Here is a 24,735-nt window from a genome sequence, read left to right as displayed (position 1 = left end):
AACAGGTGCAAACTGCTGTGTGGACATTCTGATTTGGGCTTGGGTGGCGGTTTTCAGTTTAGCTTAAATTTTAGGTTTAAGATAAACTGAAATAAGCCACTCCTGAAGTAAGAGCATTGTGCTTCTTTCACTGGTTTAACTAAATCCATTTAAAAGCCTATCTTAGGGCTTGTTTACATAGTGCAATGCACACTGCGGGGTGTGTGATTTCTAAAGCACACTAATGTGTTGCACACTAACTGGTCCATGTAGACCCTGCTGGTGTGCACTAAAAGTTCCCTAGTGCGCCTTAATGTAGTACTGTTTGAAACACTAGGGAACCTTTAGTGCACACCAGTAAGTTCTACATGGACCAGTTAGTGTGCAACACATTAGTGTGCTTTAGAAATCACATCCCCATAGTGCACATTGCTGGAGTGTGTAGACAAGCCTTAAGTGACAACAGTGCAGCTTCTGTGTATGTGGACAAGGCCAAAAAGTGCAATTATAAACTGATTCACTAGAGCTGGTGGAAAACCTTGTGTGGACACTTGATTTGACTGAAACCAATATCAGTAAGTTGACAAATCAGTAAATCAAGTTAAATCAATATGAGTCAGGTTTCAATCAAATTAAGAGTGTGCCCACAGAGTTTTGCATTAATTTAACTGAGTGTTTACCCCAAAAATCAAACTGGTGAACTCTTAAATATTGTCAAGGTCTAAGGCCATTTTCCAAAAATGTCCCCCTCCCCCAGCAACATTTGGAGTCCTAGACCCAGATCCTCAGCAACCTCACTCCATTGACATCAATATTTAAATCAGAGCTTTGCCTAATTACACCAGCTGAGGTTCTGGCCCTTAGTGTAGACAAGGCTCATTTTTAAGACCAACTTGATTAGACTTGTTCTGAGCAGATTTAATTGACATGATGTATAAGATGGCGGTGGCCATAGGAACCTTTTATAGATTAGGGCTCTCAATGTTGCTAACACCAGTAGAGCTACCAGCATTTCTGACTCAGTGGTAGCAAAGGTAGAAATTTTAAAAAATGTTCCCTTAGTATTGACAAGAACTCTGTGCAATAGTGTTCTGTGAAAACAGACTCATGAAGCATGGTAAGAAATCCAGGAAAGAGACAGGAAACGAAAAGCTATCTGTTTACAGTTAATAACACTCCTTAGCTAGTCTAACAGATTAACACAGCATTGCTTGTTTTTTTCCCCTCCTTCTGCATGGGTAGATTTCACACCTAAGACTTTTTGGTTGGTTTGTGCAAATGTGGTTGTTTACAGTTTCTCACACTGGAGAAAATAAGATAAATCAGCACCCTGTGATAACTAAAATGCTCTTTATTTGATGGAAATAAAGTTCTCTTGCAAATGTGGGTGGTTGTGCTTGAACTGGTGTATTCTCTGAGCTCAATCTTTTACAGGTCTCAGGCTCTGAGGTTTGGAATATGAGGGAGATGGTGACACTTATACATATGTTTTCACTGAAAAAAACAGTTGTGTTTTCACCTAAAGATAATTTGAGGTAACTAACTCAATGTAGAATCCTAGTGGAGACAAGGCACCGGTAGTTTTATCTTGACTTAGCTAGTTGAGGGTCAACCCTATAGCCTCACCCATAGCTTACCCTAATTAGCTACCTCAAGGTAGGAACTATAGTGCCTTGTCCATCTCCACTAGGATTTTACATTGAGAATGTAATGAAAAATAAGAACTATGGTTTTGTTTTCATTCTTCAAAGGCCAAAACATAGTAGGTAAGAAATGATGTAACTATTTAGTGTTAAATTTTCAGAAGTGCAATTCTGAATCCACAGGCATGTGTACAGAAGGCAGAATTGGCAGGTGCCCATAATTTTGGGGTTTGTTTAAAGGAAGGGAGCTAAAAATTGGTGAAAATTAAGAGTTATACCCATATGATAATACAACCACAAGCTCAGTGAGCAAAATTGTGCCTTGATTGTTGCAGAGACATTTTCAAAAATACCCCACACATTAGGAAACAGCATAAGGCAGATGGCAGCAGAGGACCCAATATAAAGCAGCACGATTAGTTCAGAAAAGGCTTGGGCCCAGATACACAGACTGAGGCATTGTGATGCTGAGAATAACAGTGCATAACTTTTAGGTGCCTAGAAAATCACAGGAACACATTATATACACTGCATGGGGAAAGACAGGAGCTTTAGAATGTGATCCACAAAATCCAGCATGCTAGGCAGGGAGCCAGCTAAGCTAGCTAATGGGAGATGCCAATGACAGGGGTATGCACTAAGCCCTGTAGCTCTCTCCAAGATCAGTGCCTAACTCCAGAGAGGCACCCCTCTCTAGTTAGTGATCCATGAACAGGAACCCACTGCCCTCCTGGAGTCAGGTAGCTTAGGCACCTAAGTAGTTTCTTGCAGAAGTGAGTTAGGTGCCTGTCTCGCTCCACATAAAACACCTGGAGGAGTAGGAGGTGATGCCCACCTAATAACTTTTAGCCCAGTGGTCAGAGCACTCATCTGGGATATGGGACACCCAGGTTCAATTCCTTTTACGGCTAATGGGAAGAAGGGAGCTGAACAGGGTCTCAGGAGAGGGCTCTAACCACTGAGCGGATAGTCAGATGTGGGGCTCCCTCAGTCCCTCCTGTTGAAGCTGTTCCAGTGTGGATAAATAATGAAAGGGTCATTGGAGGAGGGGCACTGGACCCTGGGTCTCCCATGTGGGTGCCTGAACCACCAGGGTACCACATCATTCTCACTCTCTTCCTCTCTGTTTCCGGCCTCATAAATATTTAAATATTTATCCACTTCCACAGTGGAACAGTCTCCCACAGCCCAGGCACCACCTTCTGCTGCTATCAGATTTTGCATGGGACCCAATCCAGTAGGTGGCCTCTGAGCACAACTACCGGGTCAGGCCCTGCATGCGAGTTTGGTAGGTGAACGCCTGTCTACCCCAACACCTATGTACTTTTGTGGATTGGGGCCTCAGTGACTATCCTGTGAAGGCAGGGCCCGCAAATATCACTGCCAGATGTGCGGTAAAGAGGGAAAGAAAAGGCACACAGCTCGAGAAGGGCAAAGAAATAAAAGGTGGTTATAGAAAAGGAGGAATCCTCTGAAAGAATCACTTTTCAGATTCAGCTGTCCAGCCAAGCTGTCAGTTAAGCCCCAACATAAATAAGTCCCATCACGTGCCTCTGAGAGCTGCCTTAACTGGGCCTATGTTCTCTCAGCTGTCATAACATGTGGGGAAAAACAGAGGACACAGAAATTGGAAATGAAAACTTTAACAGACGAAAACAGTAATACATTTGTAGAACAAGAAACAATTTACAATCCTGTTTTCTTCTTCCCTGTTTAAATTTAAACAGGACAAACCGAATGGCAAATTAAAAGGATGAGACAATAGAAAAGGAAACAATAATCGGATATTCAGTCCTCTCTCTCAGATCAGGTCCACCATTTGAGAGCTGCCGCAGAAGATCTGACAGACAAAAACAGAAGACAAGACTTTAGAAAAAAGTACATTACAATAATGCAAACCCACTAACTAAGTAAAAAGAACAGGAGTACTTGTGGCACCTTAAAGACTAACAAATTTATTAGAGCATAAGCTATCGTGGGCTACAGCCCACTTCATTGGATGCATAGAATGGAACGTATAGTAAGAAGATATATATACATACAGAGAAGGTGGAAGTTGCCATACAAACTGTAAGAGGCTAATTAGTTAAGATGAGCTATTACTAGCAGGAGAAAAAAATTTTGTAGTGATAATCAAGATGGCCCATGTAGACAGTTGAAGGTGTGAAGCTACTTAACTTAGGGAAATAGATTCAATATGTGTAATGACCCAGCCACTCCCAGTCTCTATTCAAACCCAAGTTAAAGGTATCTAGTTTGCATATTAATTCAAGCTCAGCAGTTTCTCATTGTTTGTCTGTTTTTGTCTGTTTTTGAAGCTTTTCTGTTGCAAAATTGCCACGCTTAAATCTTTTACTGAGTGGCCAGAGAGGTTGAAGTGTTCTCCTACCAGTTTTTGAATGTTATGATTCCTGATGTCAGATTTGTGTCCATTTATTCTTTTGCATAGAGACTGTCCAGTTTGGCCAATGTACATGGCAGAGGGGCATTACTGGCACATGATGGCATATATCACATTGGTAGATGTGCAGGTGAACGAGCCCCTGATGGCGTGGCTAATGTGATTAAGTCCTATGATGGTGTCACTTGAATAAATATATGGACAGAGTTGGCATGGGGCTTTGGTGCAAGGATAGGTTCCTGGGTTAGTGTTTTTGTTGTGTGTTGTGTGGTTGCTGGAGAGTATTTGCTTCAGGTTGGGGGGCTGTCTGTAAGCGAGGACTGGTCTGTCTCCCAAGATCTGTGAGAGTGAGGGATCATTTTTCAGGATAGGTTGTAAATCTTTGATGATGCGCTGGAGAGGTTTTAGTTGGGGGCTGAAGGTGACAGCTAGTGGCGTTCTGTTATTTTCTTTGTTGGGCCTGTCCTGTAGTAGGTGACTTCTGGGTACTCTTCTGGCTGTGTCAATCTGTTTTTTTCATTTCAGCAGGTGGGTACTGTAGTTTTAAGAATGCTTGATAGAGATACTGTAGGTGTTTGTCTCTGTCTGAGGGGTTGGAGCAAATGTGGTTGTATCTTAGAGCTTGGCTGTAGACAATGGATCGTGTGGTGCATCCTGGATGGAAGCTGGAGGCATGTAGGTAAGTATAGCGGTCAGTAGGTTTCTGTATAGGGTGGTGTTTATGTGACCATCGCTTATTAGCACAGTAGTGTCCAGGAAATGGACTGCTTGTATGGATTGGTCTAGGCTGAGGTTGATGGTGGGATGGAAATTGTTGAAATCATGGTGGAATTCCTCAAGGGCTTCTTTTCCATGGGTCCAGATGATGAAGATGTCATCAATGTAGCGCAAGTAGAGCAGGGGCATTAGGGGACGAGAGCTAAGGAAGCGTTGTTCTAAATCAGTCATAAAAATGTTAGCATACTGCGGGGCCATGAGAGTACCCATAGCAGTGCCGCTGACTTGAAGGTATACATTGTCCCCAAATTTGAAATAGTTGTGGGTGAGGACAAAGTCACAAAGGTCAGCCACCAGGTTTGCCATGACATTATCGGGGATACTGTTCCTGACGGCTTGTAGTCCATCTTTGTGTGGAATGTTGGTGTAGAGGGCTTCTACATCCATAGTGGCCAGGAGGGTGTTTTCTGGAAGATCACAGGTAGATTGTAGTTTCCTCAGGAAGTCAGTGGTGTCTCGAAGATAGCTGGGAGTGCTGGTACCGTAGGGCCTGAGGAGAGAGTCCACATAGCCAGACAATCCTGCTGTTAGGGTGCCAATGCCTGAGATGATGGGGCTTCCAGGCTTTCCACGTTTATGGATCTTGGGTAGCAAATAGAATACCCCTGGTCGGGGTTCTAGGTATGTGTCTGCACAAATCTGTTCCTGTGCTTTTTCAGGGAGTTTCTTGAGCAGATGGTGTAGTTTCTTTTGGTAATCCTCAGTGGGATCAGAGGATAATGGCCTGTAGAATGTGGAGTTAGAGAGCTTCCTAGCAGCCTCTTGTTCATATTCCAACTTACTCATGATGACAACAGCACCTCCTTTGTCAGCCTTTTTGATTATGATGTCAGAGTTGTTCCTGAGGCTGTTGATGGCGTTGTGTTCAGCACGGCTGAGGTTATTGGCCAAGTGATGCTGCTTTTCCACAATTTCAGCCCGTGCATGTCGGCGGAAGCACTCTATGTAGAAGTCCAGTCTGTTGTTTCGACCTTCAGGAGGAGTCCACGCAGAATCCTTCTTTTTGTAGTGTTGGTAGGAAGGATTCTGTGGGTTAGTATGTTGTTCAGAGGTGTGTTGGAAATATTCTTTGAGTCGGAGACGTCGAAAGAAGGATTCTAGGTCACCACAGAACTATATCCTGTTTGTGGGCCTGGAGGGACAAAAGGAGAGGCCCCGAGATAGGACAGACTCTTCTGCCGGGGTAAGAGTATAGTTGGAAAGATTAACAATATTGTTAGGTGGGTTAAGGGAACTACTGTTGTGGCTCCTTGTGCCATGTAGCAGTTTAGATAGTTTAGTGTCCTTTTTCCTTTGTAGAGAAGCAAAGTTTGTGTTGTAAATGGCTTGTCTAGTTTTTGTAAAATCTATCTATGAGGAAGTTTGTGTGGAAGGTTGTTTTTTTATAAGACTATCCAGTTTTGAGAGCTCATTCTTAATCTTTCCCTGTTTGCTGTATAAGATGTTGATCAGGTGGTTTTGCAGTTTCTTTGAGAGTGTGTGGCACAATCTCTCAGCATAGTCTGTGTGATATGTAGATTGTAATGGATTTTTTACCTTTAGTCCTTTTGGTATGATGTCCATCTGTTTGCATTTGGAATTAAGATGATGTCTGTCTGTATCTGTACGAGTTTTTTCATGAAGCCGTCACCTCATTTTGTGGCTATCCCAGATTACGGGAGAAAAAGCTTAGATTCAAGGTCTCTATGGTAGTTTTCTCTGGCTATATCTTTGCTGCAAATATAGTGTGTTGTCACATTGAGATAGCTATCTTAATGTAAAATGCTAGTGTAAACAAGGGCACATGTCATTTTTATTTCTATAGCTAGACTAGGGCAATGCTAGGCCCCTCACTTAGGGATATAGCTCCGTATAGTGATGAAAATAATCAAAGTAAAAGATACAATGCCTTGTCTCCACTAGGATTTTACATCAAGCTAGCTATCTCCATGTGAAAACACACCGTTGTTTTTTTCAGTGGAGACAGAGCTTTAGTAACTTTGCAATAACCAAACCCTGGGGTGATAAACATCTCTGCCTCTGAGTTTATTTACAATGAATAATTAAGTCTGCACCCCCAAAGTTTATATTTAACAGAATGAGGTTATTACAACCAGGGAGCACTCACCAGTTATTAACTCAGGCCCCGTTGCAGTAAAGCACACACTTAGTTTTAAGCATATGCTTATGTCCATCCTTATTCAACAAAGCACATAAGCACATTCTTTAGTTCAATGGGACGTAAGCGTGTATTTAGTGCTTTACTGAATCAGGACCTAAAAGCAGGCCATACTATATTTCAGGAAGAGAAACTGAGATGTGATAATGAGGTTCTTTTCTTCTCTTTTTCTCCTTTGAAAACCCCTTGCTCTACCTAGCTATCTATCGGGTATTTCTAACAGTTCTTGCAGTATGGTACCTCTCCCTGCAACTACTCCATCTTCCTCACACCCAATCAGAAAAGGAAATTCGTTCACTTGGAATACTGTGCCTCATTCACCAAATGCCCTGTCACCAACCTAGTGATCCAGAGGTTCCATGTAGAATTAAATCCTCAGCTGAATATTTACCAACTGTGTGGTTTTCATTATGTTTTGTCCTTGTTTGCTTATTTTTAGGCAACCAGCCCATCTTCCAGGGATGGAACAATGTCATAGAATCATAGAATCATAGAATATCAGGGTTGGAAGGGACCCCAGAAGGTCATCTAGTCCAACCCCCTGCTCAAAGCAGGACCAAGTCCCAGTTAAATCATCCCAGCCAGGGCTTTGTCAAGCCTGACCTTAAAAACCTCTAAGGAAGGAGATTCTACCACCTCCCTAGGTAACGCATTCCAGTGTTTCACCACCCTCTTAGTGAAAAAGTTTTTCCTAATATCCAATCTAAACCTCCCCCATTGCAACTTGAGACCATTACTCCTCGTTCTGTCATCTGCTACCATTGAGAACAGTCTAGAGCCATCCTCTTTGGAACCCCCTTTCAGGTAGTTGAAAGCAGCTATCAAATCCCCCCTCATTCTTCTCTTCCGCAGACTAAACAATCCCAGCTCCCTCAGCCTCTCCTCATAAGTCATGTGCTCTAGACCCCTAATCATTTTTGTTGCCCTTTGCTGGACTCTTTCCAATTTATCCACATCCTTCTTGTAGTGTGGGGCCCAAAACTGGACACAGTACTCCAGATGAGGCCTCACCAGTGTCGAATAGAGGGGAACGATCACGTCCCTCGATCTGCTCGCTATGCCCCTACTTATACATCCCAAAATGCCATTGGCCTTCTTGGCAACAAGGGCACACTGCTGACTCATATCCAGCTTCTCGTCCACTGTCACCCCTAGGTCCTTTTCCGCAGAACTGCTGCCTAGCCATTCGGTCCCTAGTCTGTAGCGGTGCATTGGATTCTTCCATCCTAAGTGCAGGACCCTGCACTTATCCTTATTGAACCTCATCAGATTTCTTTTGGCCCAATCCTCCAATTTGTCTAGGTCCTTCTGTATCCTATCCCTCCCCTCCAGCGTATCTACCACTCCTCCCAGTTTAGTATCATCCGCAAATTTGCTCAGAGTGCAATCCACACCATCCTCCAGATCATTTATGAAGATATTGAACAAAACGGGCCCCAGGACCGACCCCTGGGGCACTCCACTTGACACCGGCTGCCAACTAGACATGGAGCCATTGATCACTACCCGTTGTGCCCGACAATCTAGCCAGCTTTCTACCCACCTTATAGTGCATTCATCCAGCCCATACGTCCTTAACTTGCTGACAAGAATGCTGTGGGAGACCGTGTCAAAAGCTTTGCTAAAGTCAAGAAACAATACATCCACTGCTTTCCCTTCATCCACAGAACCAGTAATCTCATCATAAAAGGCGATTAGATTAGTCAGGCATGACCTTCCCTTGGTGAATCCATGCTGACTGTTCCTGATCACTTTCCTCTCCTCTAAGTGCTTCAGGATTGATTCTTTGAGGACCTGCTCCATGATTTTTCCAGGGACTGAGGTGAGGCTGACTGGCCTGTAGTTCCCAGGATCCTCCTTCTTCCCTTTTTTAAAGATGGGCACTACATTAGCCTTTTTCCAGTCATCCGGGACTTCCCCCGTTCGCCACGAGTTTTCAAAGATAATGGCCAAGGGCTCTGCAATCACAGCCGCCAATTCCTTCAGCACTCTCGGATGCAATTCGTCCGGCCCCATGGACTTGTGCACGTCCAGCTTTTCTAAATAGTCCCTAACCACCTCTATCTCTACAGAGGGCTGGCCATCTCTTCCCCATTTTGTGATGCCCAGCACAGCAGTCTGGGAGCTGACCTTGTTAGTGAAAACAGAGGCAAAAAAAGCATTGAGTACATTAGCTTTTTCCACATCCTCTGTCACTAGGTTGCCTCCCTCATTCAGTAAGGGGCCCACACTTTCCTTGGCTTTCTTCTTGTTGCCAACATACCTGAAGAAACCCTTCTTGTTACTCTTGACATCTCTTGCTAGCTGCAGCTCCAGGTGCGATTTGGCCCTCCTGATATCTTTCCTACATGCCCGAGCAATATTTTTATACTCTTCCTGGTCATATGTCCAACCTTCCACTCCTTGTAAGCTTCTTTTTATGTTTAAGATCCGCTAGGATTTCACCATTAAGCCAAGCTGGTCGCCTGCCATATTTACTATTCTTTCGACTCATCGGGATGGTTTGTCCCTGTAACCTCAACAGGGATTCCTTGAAATACAGCCAGCTCTCCTGGACTCCCTTCCCCTTCATGTTAGTCCCCCAGGGGATCCTGGCCATCTGTTCCCTGAGGGAGTCAAAGTCTGCTTTCCTGAAGTCCAGGGTCCGTATCCTGCTGCTTACCTTTCTTCCCTGCGTCAGGATCCTGAACTCAACCAACTCATGGTCACTGCCTCCCAGATTCCCATCCACTTTTGCTTCCCCCACTAATTCTACCTGGTTTGTGAGCAGCAGGTCAAGAAAAGCGCCCCCCCTAGTTGGCTCCCCTAGCACTTGCACCAGGAAATTGTCCCCTACGCTTTCCAATACATATGTCCTCAATACATATGCAACCAATAAAAAGTCTTCTGTGTTGCTTAACGTTTAAGCTTTTCTATTTAATTCGATGTATTTATTTTATCAGGCTGTTATAAATGTCTTATAGAATAAGAGTAAATTGAAAGGCATTCTACTACCTGATCTCAAGATTTCACTTTCCTTTGATGATCAGTCAGAGATATTACAGGAAAAGTAAAGAATATCTTGTGCTCTCTTGTTATAAGAAAAACAGGGTTTCTCGAATACTCCAGTGCTCTCGGATTATCTCCAACTCAGAGGCATATGACGTGAGACAGACCTGTAAGGATACCTAGCAGCAAGTTGCCAGGTCTCACTACAGAGGAAATGTGGATTCCTTGGGAGTGAGGGAGAGATGGTGCCAGAACTTGTCAGTGTGAAATCTTATTAGTTTTGGATAGGCTTAGACTGAAGCATCCAATCCAAACCTGAACTCAAAAACTTTGTAGATTCACCCAAGACTGAGTATTTATTGTGTCAGTCATAATTTTCACATGTGCACCTGGTGATGTATTATTAACTGGAAGAGAACAAATGTGTGAGAGGAAAACCATCTCTTCTATTTAGCACTTTCATATGAGGAAAGTAGACATTTCTTTTGGTGTTACCCTACTGTGAGAAAAAGCCCACAGTCCCATCTTCTTTCTATATTTCCCATTTGGGTAAGCGTATTGCTATTATTGTGTGATTTACATTTGGTTGCCAATTGGAGGGGGGCGGGGAATTCCAGCTCCTGTCACCAGAGCTAACATGCAGGTGGTCGTCTTTACTTGCACGCCAGAAGAAAAATCTGATTTTACTTAAGCTACAAAGAGCTATGGTATTGGGATGTGGCTGACCAGAGACAAGTATGATCAGAAGAAATCCCTTCTATGCTACAACTTCAGGGTGCTTATGAAGACTCAGGCACCATCTTAACATCAGAAGTTAACTGAAATAAATCAACCCAAATAACCCTCCATAAAAGTCCACATTAAGACAAGAGGAAGCTTAACTGCTTAAAACACCTGTCTTTTGATATCTGACAACCCAGAAATTGAGAGGAGTGGCAATGAGACTTTTGTTCCCTTTTCTCTTCCACATTTGAAAACCCCTTAGTCAGATGATCTATCTAATTAGTGATCCTTTCTAATGCACCTGTCACCAAGGTACAAGCACAACCATGACATTTTCACATGAATATTTTTGTGGCTCAACTATGTGTAAAGTTTAAAATTTCAAATACTTCTGGGACAAATTCTCCCCATTCAACCCATGCAATTCCACTAATTTCAATTGGGTTGGAAGGATATAACTGAAGGAAAAGTCTTCAGCGGTAAGAAAAATATGCAGCGAATAAACCCAACTCTAACCCTAATCCTAATCTGGTTTTAAACACAAAAATTACTACAATTATTTTTTAACTTCACGTATTAAATTTAAGTTAAACAATAGGTGACAGAAAAGACTGTGGTAGGTAGGAGGTCATAAAAATTGTACAGAAAAGCATGAAAATATACATACCAAACAAAACCAGGCACAATATAGGGACAATTAAACTAGATCAACCCACTTCAGCAACTGCCATTGAATGTATCTATGTTAAGAAAAGTAATCAAAGAGAAAGGATAGTCTGCTGGTTAGGGTAATTGCCAAAGACTCGAGAGACATGGGTTTAGCTGCCAGATTTATCAAAGATTTCTGGTGTGGCCTTGGGCAAGTCATTTAGTTTCTCTGTGCCTCAATTCCCTTTCTGAAAGATGGGGATAGAAAAGCTGCATGTGTTATGCAGAGGGCAGAGTAGATGATCATGATGCTCCCTTCTAGATTTAAAGCCTATGAGAAAGCTGATCAGACTTCTGCACATTTTCCCCTGGTTTCAGTCATTCTTGTCATCTGTTCTTCAAGTGCCTTCTTATGTCATATGCCACTGTGGCCCTGATCCAGTAGCACTTAAGCACAGTGCCATTAGCTTATACTCACATGCTTTAAGTTACACATCCGTATAAAGATTTGCTGGATCAGAGCCTACAATAAATGTTTTCCTGTAAAAGCCATGGACAGCCGAAGTGGGGAGAGAGACTTCTGCACGTGCTGCATTTCTTCAACAGTTTTGTGTCAGGAAGTGACTTGGCAATTCCCTCTTAAAAACAGATGGCAAGTTGCACTCCTGGTGTAACTCCATTGACAAGAATGAAATTCAGCTGTGATGAATTTGCCCCCAAAGGTTTTGTGCAATTGTGATCATGGGATGCAGTTATTTCTTGGCATATGTTAATTTCTTTTCATGTGAACTGCAAATTAGACCTCATCTCTGGGTTCTTGTAGATTCTACCTCTAAACTGCCTTGTTCTGTGTCTCAGATTGCTTAGCGTGACTCAAAACCACTGTGGCTAGAAACCCCGAAAGGACAAATAGCAATAACTGATGTTATCTGTTTGCTACAGACCCTTATTAGTATCAAATCTTTTTTAGTACATTTGAATTATCTTATGTTAAAAGTATTCCAAGGCTGCTAACTCTAAAAAAAAAAAATGGGAATTTAAGGCTATACAGGGCTCATACTCTCAGCCCCCTCCCTCCTGTCTTTGTAGCCCCTCATCACGCCTTGTCTGATTTTAGCTTGTAAAGTCTTTGGGGCAACAGTCATATATTTTAGTCTATTTTGGCAGACGTCTAGAAAGTTTTGGGGCACTATGAGAAGTAACTAATAATTAATAAAACAGTCATCAATAGTTGCCACCAGCTGGATGTAGCGAGTCCTACAGGCCTCTCTACACTACTATCAGTCCCCGCCGCTGCCAGCTGCATTAGCCTTGGTCTCATTCTGGGCCACAGTTATGTCCACCATAGAGCTCTTCCACTGTTGTGTGCAGTGTTGTTGTAGCCGTGTGAGTCCCAGGATATAAGAGAGACAAGGTGAGTGAGGTAATATCTTTTATTAGACCAACTTCTGTTGGTGAGAGAGACAAGCTTTCAAGCTTACACAGAGCTTTTCTTCAGGTCCGGGAAATATACTGAGTGTTTTCCAGACCTGAAGAAGAGCTCTGTGTGGCTCGAAAACTTGTATCTCTCACCAACAGAAGTTGGTCCAATAAAAGATATCATTTCGCCTACCTTGTCCCATCACAGAGATAACTTTTGATCTGTCATTTCCCTTTCTCTTCTTTGGCTGCAATGCATTCACACCTTTGACCCCACACTGTTGTTGGACAAACATAGGAATATAAAGTGGGAATGGTAAAGGGCAACCAGAATTTGGTAGTGAAATCCTGGCCTCACTGAAGTTAATGGCAGTTTTGCCATGACTTCAATAGGGCTAGGATTTCACACTAAATATTTTCCAGAGCGATGTAATGACAGTTCAGTTCAAAACTAACTTGAAATGTGAACATAAATAATGCTATTGTTTTACATTTAATTAACAGGGAAAATGTATTGTTAACTATTGTTTTGACATATCTCTTCTCTTTATATTTGCCCTTTAGATTTTAACTGAACTCTCATGATATGATCCAGAAGGCTTTTAAGAATCAACAGTGTCGTTTTCCATAATGCCTGCAAATAAATCCCAACTGGATGATGAAACAATGGCCATGCTTCAGAACAGAGCTATTGCAATCACTCTCCCAGCTGTGTACTCCTTGGTGGCCCTCATCAGCATCCCTGGGAATCTGTTCTCCCTTTGGGTGCTCTGCTGCCATATCAAACCCAAGACACCCTCAGTTATCTTCATGATTAACCTTAGCATCACAGACCTCACACTGGCTTGCTGCTTTCCCTTCCAGATTGTCTATCACATCAAGAACAACAACTGGATCTTTGGTAAGAGCCTTTGCAGCTTAGTCACAGTGATGTTCTACTCAAACATGTATTCTTCCATACTCACCATGACCTGCATTAGCATAGAGCGGTTCTTGGGAGTGGTGTATCCCATGAAGTTAGTCAAGTGGAGAAGAAAGAGATATGCACTTGCTGCCTGCTTGGGCATGTGGGCCGTTTTGCTATTGGCCCTATACCCACTGGCAAGCACAGATCTGACCTATGAAGTAAAACCACTAGGGATCATAACTTGTTTCGATGTGCTCAAATGGGACATGCTGCCCAATGTTATAGCATGGGCAACCTTTCTTCTGACGCTATTTGTTCTTTTCTTCCTGATCCCATTCATAGTGACAGTAGCCTGCTACATTGGCACTATTCGGAAGCTCATTCAGACCTCTAACAGATACGGTAGCAGGCAGAAGACTAGGTCTATTTACCTGGCTGCAATTGTCCTCTTGGTATTCATCACTTGCTTCGCCCCTAATAACTTTATTCTACTTGTGCACATGATCAGCCGTCTCTTTTTCGAAAAGAGTTTATACCCTGCTTACAAGCTCACCCTATGCCTCAGTTGCCTGAACATCTGTATAGATCCATTCATTTACTATTTTGCATCCAAAGAATTTTATCAGAAATTCATGCAGGTAATAGGTCATAAGGTACTGCTCAATGACAGTCTGGAGACCAGAAGGGAAAGCTTATTCTCTGGCAGGACAATGTCGGCCAGGTCAATGTCAAGTGGGCCTATGGAAGGGTTAGATGTAGTTAAGGTAAGTTTGCAAAGGCAAGAAAGTGTTTTTTAACTACAGACTTCAAATCAGATGTGGGACGGTGATAGCAAGTTCTCTGTGGAGAAAGACAGGGATTTTTTGTAAACCATGTTCTGATAAACATCAATGACCATAGCAACTATAGTCCGACCACACTGAACAGCAAGTATCTCACACATGTCTAAAATCAATAACCACTTACTGGGAAGGAAAAGAGAAGGAGTAAGATGAACCAAAATTATCAAAGGAAGAAAGTGATCCAGTCCAAGTCCAGTGACAAAACTGACAAACAAGGATGAAGACAGAATTAATTCTACTGAACACTTCTGAATATGATTGGAAAGCAAGGACAAACCAAAAGTACTTTCAGATTCCGAGATCTCAGTGCTTAGCCAAATACTCATGGATCTCACTTATTATACTAAAGGAAAATAATGTTAAAGTGGGTTTGGGAGCAGGGAGTTGCCTTTGTAAAAAATATGTTAATTGTTTAGAGAGGTATGAGTTTCTCTTTTGTGTTGTTGCAGAAAAAGAATGAATATATCTTGCCATTTTATCATGAATACATTATGTGTAGCCACTATGAACTCATCACAACACTTATATATCACTTGCTTGATTTATACACAGCCTAACCTAACCACATTAACCTTCAAAGAGGTTAGCTTGGTTAATAGTTATTTATTTCAATTTCGTCTATCGAAATATCTCGTAAAATGAAGTAAAAAAGAAAGACCAACGTCAGTACCCTAAACCACATCAATGCCCCAGCTGCTGAGTGGGTTACATCATTGTTAGAGCTATACATTTCTAAGGAGGGAGGTGAAATTCAGGTGGCTTTCATGGCAATTTTCTCACAATGACCCACTACACTAATATTGCTGAGCTTGCATTCACTTAACTTAGTTTATTTGTTTGTTTTACAATGGGCCAAACTCTATGGTCCTGCATTGAATACAGTTCCCATTGCAGTCAGTGGGACTATTGCTTTATGTAGTTTATGGACAGTATTTTTGCTTTCCTCTAGGAGCTAGTTCAGATAATGGTTCAGAGTCTCATCTGGTGTAAAGGGGAGTAATCCCATTTATCTCAATTGCATTACGCCAATATGAACAAGCTGAAGATTTGTCTCCTAAATCTTGGCATTACCTCATTTGCTTTTGATACTTTACATGTCTGGACTACACGTTTTACAGACAGACAGAAAGGCAGGCACTGGGCAGTTGAAATTTACCAACCTTCCTGCAGCTAGCTCATGTATTATTAGTGCAGTGGCATGTTCAGACCCTCAGTATCCTGTCCCAATGTATTGCATCATACCATGCTTCTCCTCATATCTCAGCAATTGAATGGTTGCTTAGAAATACAATAAAACAGCATCTACATTTTTCTTTTTAATCTCAAAAGACTTTTTTTCCTATTTTTTTATTTGAAATTCTGCATAATTTCAACACTCATTAAAATGAGGAGCTAATGACACTTGTTAGAGCCAAGCAAGAGTTTGGCCCTCACCACTGGGCCAAAAAACCTCAATACTTCTAATATCCTAGAGCTTGATCTAACTGTCAGTGAACTCAGCAGGAAACTTACCACTGACATTGATATGAGCATCGGATCAGGCCTCAAGAAATTGGCCAGCCTGGAGCAGTGACGGCCAGCTATGTGAACTGTGTGGTAGTTCCATAACATGGACAAAAATATTTAAAAGGTACTAGATTAGACCACTAAAATTTATCTGCCTTTTCATCTAAAGTATGATTCAAACTCAGCAATCCAAATGTTATTAGTTCCATACATTAGCCTTGTGCACCATCTACCTTCTAGCTTGTGCTTTGTTATAGTCACTGGATAACCAAAAAATATGTTTGAGAATTTATAAGGATTTTTCCTACCTATTATCCTCCCTGTCTAATAGTCAAGTACTGATGGAGATTACAACCAAGGTGAAAAGCAATGCATATTAGTGATTTATGGTGGAACCTCAGAGTTAGGAAAACCTTGGGAATGGAAGTTGTTTGTAACTCTGAAATGTTTGTAACTGTAAACAAAACATTATGGTTGTTCTTTCAAAAGTTTACAACTGAACATTGACTTAATACAGCTTTGAAACTTTACTATGCAGAAGAAATAAGCTGCTTTTAACCATCTTAATGTAAATGAAACAAGCACAGAAACAGTTTCCTTACCTTGTCAAATCTTTTTTATTTTAAACTTTCCCTTTATCTTTTTAGTAGTTTATGTTTAACACAGTACTGTACTCTATTTGTTTGGGGTTTTTTTTTCTTTTTTGTTAGTTTGTTTGTTTTTGTTTTTTTTTTGTGTGTGTGTCTTTGCTGGTGCCTGATTGCCTACTTCTGGTTCACAAGGAGGTCTTTGGTTGACTGATCAGTTCGTAACCCTGGTGTTCGTAACTCTGAGGTTCTACTATAGTTCTAAAGTTACCTGAAGTGTTTTATGTCACTTCTCAGTAATATTTTTAAGCAGTCCATGAAAACTCTGCTTATCTTTAAAAAATACACTGCACATTAACTTTCTTTAAGCACATGGCAACTTATCTGGTATGGAACCCACAGAAAGAAAGAAAGAAAGAAGATAAAGTACTAATTTATACTAATAAAGTACACAATGAAAGCACAATATTTTTTAAAAATTAATACTCAAAAAAGGGAGGACACACATTATGTGAATTTGAGGCATTTGGATACATACTCTATTTACTTACAGTGTCTGAGAAGATTTTCAGAGCAGATTCTCTTTAACCCATCCTACATTCATCATCTAGAAATTCAGTGAGTTTATTTATGTCTTGCAAATGTGCTTAAGGTTTAGTAGCACATGGTTTCACTTTGCTATTTGAGTTATTCAGCCACCAGCTTTTAAGAATTCCAGCATTCTTGCTACCAAATCGGTGTTCTATACTTACGATGGCAGCAATTTTGCTCTGGATTACATATTTAAATATCTAGGGGGTTTTAAATGCAAATATTGTCCAATTAAAAATTGGTAATTTCCCCTAGCTCTAGGGCAGATTTTTTGATATGCTTTAGTTAGGGCCCAATCCTGTCAGGGACTGAATGCTCTCAACTGTCACTCACTTCAAAAGGAGTTTGACGGTGCAGAAACTTTGCAGGATCAGACCCTCACAGATTTATGGTTTCAGAAATGCTGAAATGGTCTTTCTTCAATAAAAAAGATCCAGTCCCAAGTGACTGAAAATGCTCTGTCCCTCATCCCCACACAACCCTGCAGACCATTCCATCTTTCTTCTGGTGCTACCTGACAATAAATCAGAAGGATGTCTCAGTCAGGTGCCAGGACCGTTGATTGTCCACCACATTATCTATTAAATAACCAGTATGGGCTAGATCTTGGACTCCCTGCTCAGACAAAACTCCCATCAAAGTCAGTGTGGCTGTTGCCTGACTGATGAACATTGCATCTGGCTCTATGTACATAGTCTTTAGGACTTGGTAGTGCATGTTGTGAAGGTAATTTGCTATGAAATGTATTTCTGTTTTCATAAAGAGCAGTCTGGGGAGTTGTTCTTTGAACCATTGAAAATATTCTCTTGCCACAAAGTTTTACCTTGTCACCCTTCATGTTCAACATGAATATAGGGCCATTTAGGAGGTTTGTGAGGAGCCATGGGATACATCTACATTTTGAGCTAGAGGTGTAATTTCCAGCTTAGGTAAACATACACATGCTAGCTTTGATTGAGCTAGCACACTAAAAGCAGAAGCACAGTGGTGGTAGCAAGGGCAGCAGGATAACTTAGTTATGTTAAGTACCATACTACTTGAGACCCTAGGTATGTGCTTGGGGTGACCAGCCCATCCCACCTTAGCTACACTGATATTTTCAGCTTGCTAACTCAATCACAGCTAGTGTGCATACACCTACACAAGCTCAACATGACATCTGTAGTCTGAAGTGTGGAGGTAGCCCTTGTATACAGTGCTTTCACTGTGGGGGGAATGTAGACTTCTAAGTTGGACCCTTTTTTATTAATTGTTTGGATAGTTGATTACATTTTGGGATGACTGTATAGGGTTCTAATTTTTTTGTATTTGCTTTATGATATTGCTGTGAAGATGCCTAGGGTAGTTAATAAAATAAAGGCAAACATTTTAAGAATTATTCCTCCGTGTGTGTTTATAATGTAGGAGTTGCTCCCAAACTTGTAACAGGGCAGCTAAATATTAACTAACAGGAGTTTGTTTTCCATTTCTATTATGTTTTTAGGTTATTTTTTCCTTTAAAGCCCCCTCTGTTTTCCCAAGCGCCTTAAAGGCTGAATATTTTGCATTTCTGTTCACTTCTTTTTTCCTTATAGAAACCAGGGCCAGCATTAACGTTCACACTTTCCTCAATCAAACTTGTAAAGCAGATTTTAAAAATACCACAAAACAAAACTTGACCCTTGCAAAGGCCTGGGCAGTCCCTGCACTCCCTCAGTGTGGCCCTACAGGTGCGCCCTACCTTAATTTCCCCTAACTGGCAACACTGCATTCACTATAACAGACTGGGGAAAGGAGAAGCCAATGCACATGAACAAATAGCACCTCCCCTTTTTAATAAGGCTTCAGAACAGGAGCTATTAAAACAATTCATAAGGTCCTCACCTCAGGACCTTGGTTCAGAGCTCCCAAGCTTAAGATCCATAAAACAAAGTCTCTGAGCCTGCTCTGCTAGAGCATGAGAGAAGCTTCCCCCATGCATAACTTCTACTCTCTTCTCCCTAACTTGGCTTCCTCTGCCTATTTATATAGCCCAGGCCTTCTTGATTACACCCCAGGCTGCCCCAGCTATAGGCTCCTGTCTGTTCCTTAAAGGGGTAGTATTCTCTTGCGCAAACCCACATTCAGATTTTCCTCACTTGTATGGAAGCAACACTCCGGTATATTTTTTCTTCATTTCATTGCAGTTTGCAAATAAATATTAATGTTCAGTATCTGTGAGTTTTTGATGTTCCTTAGTGGTAAAGAGTCATCAAAAATACATTCAGTTATATGTGTTAATTTATATTGTATACATTGTTCAATGTATCAAGTGCAAAAAGGCTTTATAGATGACACTGTTGCAACCTGGTCTAGTCCCATTCTCCGAACCAACACCAACCTTGTGAGTGAAACCACTCAATCCCTTAGCCCCCCGGGTCTGGGCAGTGACTGGTCACTCTTCCTAGGTGAGGGTCACGCAGGTGCACACTACAGGTGCAGATTACATGTCTGACATCCTTCTTGGCAGCAGGACCCTGCTGATCAGCCACCTAAAACCTGGAACCAGTGCCACAGCCCCCCGTCCCCAGTTACTTAGACATGTGCCCCACGGAGTCCACCTAGCTGGGTGATCCCTAGTTTCTCAAGTTGCTCTGTTCAAGGACCACATGGCAGGTAAAGTAAGGAACACAGCCTTAGTTTCTTAAACCCACATTTTACTCTTAGACTGCACAAAGCAAAAGATCTAAGCAAAACAACAAACACCTGAATGCAGTCCCCCACCAGACTGATTTAATCTCTACTCTTGGTCCAAGGTCTGTCCATGTTCTGGCTAGGAGAGACTCCCTTTTCTCCCCTGCAGCAGTGGTCGCTCCCTTTGCTTTACTTTTAAAAGCAATTTCTGACACCTTTTCCTGCTTCACTTCTTATGCTAGGCTTTTCCATTCTCCTACCCGCTTCTCTGGGCTGCTGTGCATAAACATTGCTAACAGTTAATGGTTCCGCTAGTAGCCCCTATTGCTCCTCCAGGGTAGGGCTATTCAAGATAGATGGCACTGTTTCAGCTTCTCAGACATCAGCCTGGTCTACACATACATTTTGCTGGCATAGCTATCTTGGTCAGGTATGTGATTTCTCCCCCACCTCTGACTGATGTAGTACACCAGAAAAAGCCCAACTGTCGATGCAGTCATGCCAGTAAAAAAGTCAGTTTGCTAGTATTGCTTACTTTTTCGGGGAACTGGTATTAAAGAATTCTTTAGCCAGTATAAGTTAAATCTCCACTAGGGAGATTTGTTGGTATAGCTCTACTGGCAAATTCTTTCAAGTGTAGCCAATTCTATAATCTGTGTTCTGTCCCAAAATGGAAGTTCTAATTCACAGTGATTGTCACAGCTCCAACTAGTGTTCATAGAACCAAACGACATTCATAACTGGACACAGACATATTCCCCAAACAGTCAAAGACACCCTTTGATAATTGATGTCAAAAGAGAGACTAAGCATTGTAAGGTTCTCAGACTTCCTGAACAACTTTGTCCAACCTCCCCCTCCCTCCCCCACAAAAAAACCCCCAAACAAAACTGATGGTAGCCCATGAAGTAATTTTGTGACCATACATTAAATATGATGTCATTTTTATAATGGTCAGGAAAGCAAAGCTTCCGCAACTCTCAGATAATTCAGATTTAATGTCACCCTGCCATAATGAATATGACCACAGAGCTCCCATTTGTTGGACTTGCCACCACAGAAAGCAGAGATTTGGGTTAATATTTTAAAAAGTCCAAGATGGAGTGGGAAAGGTTCTGAAAGCTAATTGGAACATTTTGTGCACATCCACACTGATAAACAATAGTGTGTTCTCATACCACAATTATGCTGCAGATACCGGGCCTTCCAGGGGTAACTCTGGATTTATGCCAATGTAACCAAGAGCAGAACATGACCCACACTATACACTTCCATGTATTCACAAAGTGACAAAGTGGATTTTGAACTTCACCTTGCCAAATGCTGCCAAACTCTGCTGCCAAACCTAATTAACAAGTCTTTAAACTATACATCAGTAAATATTTGATGAGTAAATATAGTTCCACTTTGTATTGTGGCTGACATCAGGTGAACAAACACTAAAGCAGACATAATTATTATCAGAGTCCCCTATCCGGTATCCCTCAATGTTGCCAAATTTTGTGATTTTATTTTTTGTGATGTTCAGTGTTTTTCTTAAAGCCCCCAGAATTATGCTGGAATTATGCTACTACCCAAAAATCTTCAACTGTCATTTAAAATTTTTTTAGCTCTTCTGGTAGAAGAGAAAACCTTGAAAATGTGAAGGATGAAAAACCAGAAGGCAAAGAAAAAAACCCCAACATTTATTATTTCAAACAATCTCATGATTTTTGAACATTTTTGATTGGCTGCTCTTATCTGTAAGGCCTGTACATTACCATAGCTGGGACTCAAAATGGGACCTTCATGGTCCACAAGCAGTTCTGACAGGTGAGCCAAAGAAATCCGCACTTTGGTTAATCTAATTAAAACTGTCCAAAGTTTGTCTGGCCAGCCATTAGCATTAAGATTGGCTTTCTAAATTTGGGGGAAGAAAATTACACTCTGGTTCAGAAGGAGCTGCTGGCAATTGTGTTCAGTTCTCACATCATAGTTAGAAACAAGCCAATTGTGGTGAAGCAGAGGAACCACCCACCAGCCTGGAAGGGGTTAAGAAGAGCCTTTGGGCCCAGCTAGCCCTGCTCTGTTATATCTGCAGCCAGTGTCAGGCCTGGAGGGGAGCTTGGGACTGACTGGTGAAAAGGCAGGAGCCATCTGCCACCCTGCCTGAGGAAAGTATCACAAGCTTGCGGACTGAGGCAGCCACCAGGGATGAAGCACTGTCTTCTTGGCTGAAAGAGACAGAGAAAGATGCCTAGGAGCACCTGGCCTGAGAGGAACTAGGGTGACCGAAACACAGAGACCTTGTGGGGGGGTTTGCACCCCACCAAACTTATGGCTGCCCTGCCTGGAGAAATCTGGGGACCACAGCAGGATACCACCGAGGGTCCATGAGGGGGCATTACTAAGAGACAAGCCATAAGGACCATAAGGGCCATGCCCCAAACAAAAGGGAAACAATAGGAAGTAGCCCTGGGCAGTGAATGTAGACTCCCTGCTGTAGACTCAGTACTCAGAGTGAAATAAACAGGGCCTTGAGCTGGGACCATAGGCATAGTTTGACTTCTGTATTTGGAGCGGCAGCTTCAGTCAGGCCAACTGCGTGGGTAGGGGAGGGCACAAATTCTGTACCTGCCTGATATTTGCAGTTTGGGGGGAGCAATGCCTCCCCTGCCCCGCAAACTATGTCCATGGTTGGGACCTGGTAGAGTGAGAGGGCCTTAAAGACTGAGGCACCTTGATCACAGAAGCAGGGGAAGGAAGCCAGGTACTCCAACCACTAGACCGGTTGGCCTTCCAAGCCCCACATTATGCCACTGAAATGACTTAGTCTCTTAGACCCACTGAAAATCTAAAGTATGATGAGTAAAGCTGGTCCAACAATTCTGAACTTCAAAGTTTTTCAACTAAACGAGGGAATACGGTTTTCACAAAAAGAATTTGTGACAAGTTTTCTCATTTTTGGAGCTGGTTGAAAATGTCAGACTTTGAAGTTTTTCAATGAAAAAAGGGACACTTCTGGAAGTGCTGTCTCTTATTTCAACCATCCCAGTTCCTTTTATACCTACGCTGGCCCCATCTCCCTTGCACTCCAGCCACTCTATCAGCCTCCATTCCTGATTCCCAGCCAGCCTCCAGCCAGCACATCATCCCAATTTCTGCTTAAGTGCCTCATTCTGCTGCCGCCTCCCACTAACTGGCCCAGGACTGCAGGACAAGGTCACCAGCCTGCCAGCTTTGCCAGTTTGAGAAGATGCCTGTCCAGTGATGCTAGGAGTTCCACTGTCAACATAAATTTTGCCTCAGTTTTTTTCCTGGCCCCTAATTGCTGTTGCTGGGCCAGAGATGAGTGAGGAGGTAGGATTCTGTGGTTAGTGGATGTCCTAAGACCAATTGGGAGGCCTGATCAGCCTGGCATTCTCTTCCTGGCATTCACATTAGCAGGATTGTGGAAGGAGAAGAGCAATGCACGTGAGGGAGGTATGAAGGAATCCAAGGTGAAGGGCTGGAACCATGGAGCAGGGCAGACTGTGGAGTGGTCAAGGCAGGGAGCTGTGATCAGCTGAGGCGCTGGACATGGACATTGGAGACTGCCTGGGGCAAAGGAGCTAGCTGGCATTACTTTATCTATTGGCTTCCTTTGCATAAACAGAAAGTTAAACAGTACTGATGAATAATGCAATTTGTCTATATTTTCATCTTGAATACCAGTGTGCATGGGGTTTTGTGGGGAGATAAATGTATCTAAAGTTTTCAAGGTCAAAACCAAGCCATTTGTATATTAGAGGGATACAGAAATAAAATGTTAGATAGCAGGTGACATATTTTTTTAAAAAGAATTTTTTAACTCCTTCATATCAATAAGATACTGAACAGATTTACTACTAACCTAGAAGACTGTCTGTGAACTAAGAGGACGTAGTGTACGTTTTGTTTTTAATCTTCATATCTAACAAAGGGATTTAGCCCTTGATATGGGTCTACTCAGATACTTAAAGTTATGCACATGCTTAAGTGCTTTGCTTGATTATGTCCTTAATCCTTGTTACAGCTACAAATCTCAACACAGCCTAAATATGAAGCTATTAACTATGCCCCTTTATGTCCTTCATCCTGCTAACACTTACATACATGCTTAACTTCTCATATGTTTAAAGTCAAGCATGTGTATAAATGTTTGCAAGAATGGGGCCTTAAACTTTAAAGAGAAATGAACAAGAAATTATAATTATGCTACGATTGTTACTTGAAAGCTAAGCTGCTTGGGGGATATAGAGAAAAGTGAAGTAATAGACTGCCATCTTGTGGCTAACTGAATGAGTAGATATTTAGAAAAAACAAAAGAACATACTGGTGGTATGCATAAGTGTAGGAAGCTATTGAGTTAGGGCTAATAATTAATTTTACATTAGTGTTAATATTTTGCCTGAACTGACAAATGTTTCATCACCAATATCCTTTGCAGAAGACCTTTACTGGAGTTACACTATTTTTCTTCCTATGACCATCACAGTGTACAAGGTAAAAGTCTTTGAGGAACTTGAGGAAGTCTTTTAAAAGTTAAATAACTTCTTTGTTTCACAAAATACCGAATCTAAACTGTTTTATGGACTAATTGCTGTGCAAATTTTAAGTTTAAACAATGTTTGTTTCATTGGTTATACAGACAATAATTTGATTTTGCCAAATTATTAATTTAATTTGTTTCTGAGTAGGAGCTGTATTTTTTCCTCATAGTTCATGGTTTTCATTCTGGAAAACACAAAGTTACATTTATAACAATTAATCTGATAAGAAGAAAAGAAAAAATCTGAGTCATTTTGTTTTAAGGTTTACACTATTTTAGTGACTAATTCTGGAATTCTTTGTCCTTGAAGACTAGAAAGATGAGTCACTAAAACAAGAAATATATTTAAAAACATTGGGCTAGTT

General features: G+C 41.7%; 1 protein-coding gene across 12 annotated transcripts in view; it reads left to right on the top strand.

The window, feature by feature from the left end:
* Positions 1-18,544, top strand: part of P2RY8 (P2Y receptor family member 8) — a 46,551-nt gene extending 28,007 nt beyond the window's left edge. For 9 of the 12 annotated variants that reach the window (XM_037899578.2, XM_037899566.2, XM_043537748.1 and 6 more), the window contains one exon: positions 13,301-14,963. In XM_037899578.2, coding sequence (XP_037755506.1) covers positions 13,367-14,440 — 1,074 coding nt within the window. In that variant the 5' untranslated portion in view covers positions 13,301-13,366 and the 3' untranslated portion in view covers positions 14,441-14,963. Of the gene's footprint in view, positions 1-13,300 lie in introns of all 12 variants that reach the window. The other 3 variants (XR_006287828.1, XR_006287826.1, XR_006287824.1) reach the window with 1 other exon arrangement.
* The last annotated feature ends 6,191 nt before the right edge of the window (positions 18,545-24,735 follow it).

This window comes from Chelonia mydas, chromosome 1 (genome assembly GCF_015237465.2).
Source record: "Chelonia mydas isolate rCheMyd1 chromosome 1, rCheMyd1.pri.v2, whole genome shotgun sequence".
NCBI lineage: Eukaryota > Metazoa > Chordata > Testudines > Cheloniidae > Chelonia > Chelonia mydas.
Note: the sequence above shows the minus strand (reverse complement) of the source record. Positions and strands in the feature narration are given on the sequence as shown.